The sequence below is a fragment of the Plectropomus leopardus genome, unplaced genomic scaffold, assembly GCF_008729295.1.
Source record: "Plectropomus leopardus isolate mb unplaced genomic scaffold, YSFRI_Pleo_2.0 unplaced_scaffold77776, whole genome shotgun sequence".
Classification (NCBI taxonomy): domain Eukaryota; kingdom Metazoa; phylum Chordata; class Actinopteri; order Perciformes; family Serranidae; genus Plectropomus; species Plectropomus leopardus.
In genome coordinates, this window is record NW_024685661.1 from 1 (window position 1) to 869 (window position 869).

The 869-nt window shown below is 48.1% G+C and overlaps 1 protein-coding gene across 1 annotated transcript; it reads left to right on the forward strand.

The window, feature by feature from the left end:
- Positions 1-49: 49 nt before the first annotated feature.
- LOC121940170 (atrial natriuretic peptide receptor 1-like) lies at positions 50-866 on the forward strand (the record flags this gene model as incomplete). The annotated part of the gene is made up of 3 exons (XM_042483003.1): positions 50-251; positions 411-509; positions 771-866. Coding segments are annotated over exons 1-3 (397 nt in total), but the record flags the coding sequence as incomplete, so codon positions are not given.
- Positions 867-869: the final 3 nt, after the last annotated feature.

Consider the following 869-nt stretch of genomic DNA (forward strand, 5'->3'; position numbering starts at 1 on the left):
TCAGGTCATTCTCTTTGATCTGAGCTGCGAAACGTTGTCTCACCTGTTCATGTGTTTACTTACCTGTGGTCCCCAGGTGGAGACCATCGGTGACGCCTACATGGTGGTGTCCGGTCTGCCGGTGAGGAACGGGAAGCTGCACGGCCGCGAGGTGGCCCGGATGTCCCTCGCTCTGCTGGACGCCGTCAAGAGCTTCAGGATCCGCCACCGAGCCAATCAGCAGCTGCGGCTACGCATCGGCATCCACAGCGGTCAGTGTGTGTGTGTGTGTGTGTGTGTGTGTGTGTGTGAGGACATTTTGGACAGACTCACAAGTATAGTACCGGGATGTGTGTTTTAAAAGGCCCATAAATACAGTGTGTGTGTGTGTGTGTGCGTGTGCGTGTGCGTGTGCGTGTGTGTGTGCGTAGGTCCAGTGTGTGCAGGTGTGGTCGGGCTGAAGATGCCCAGGTACTGTCTGTTCGGAGACACGGTCAACACAGCATCACGCATGGAGTCGAATGGAGAGGGTAACACACACACACACACACACACACACACACACACACCTGATGTTGTTTTAATGTTGTAATGTTGATTTAATGTTGTTTTAATGTTGATTTAATGTTGTAATGTTGATTTGATGTTGTTTTAATGTTGATTTAATGTTGTAATGTTGATTTGATGTTGATTTAATGTCGTAATGTTGATTTAATGTTGTAAAGTTGTTGTGATATTGTTCTAATGTTGTTGTTGTTTTGCTAATGTTGTGTTGATGTTTGTGTGTGCAGCGTTGAAGATTCACGTGTCGGAGACAACGCGTGACGTCCTGCAGGAGTTTGGCTGCTTCAGGCTACAGCTCAGAGGAGACGTCGAGATGAAAGGAAAGG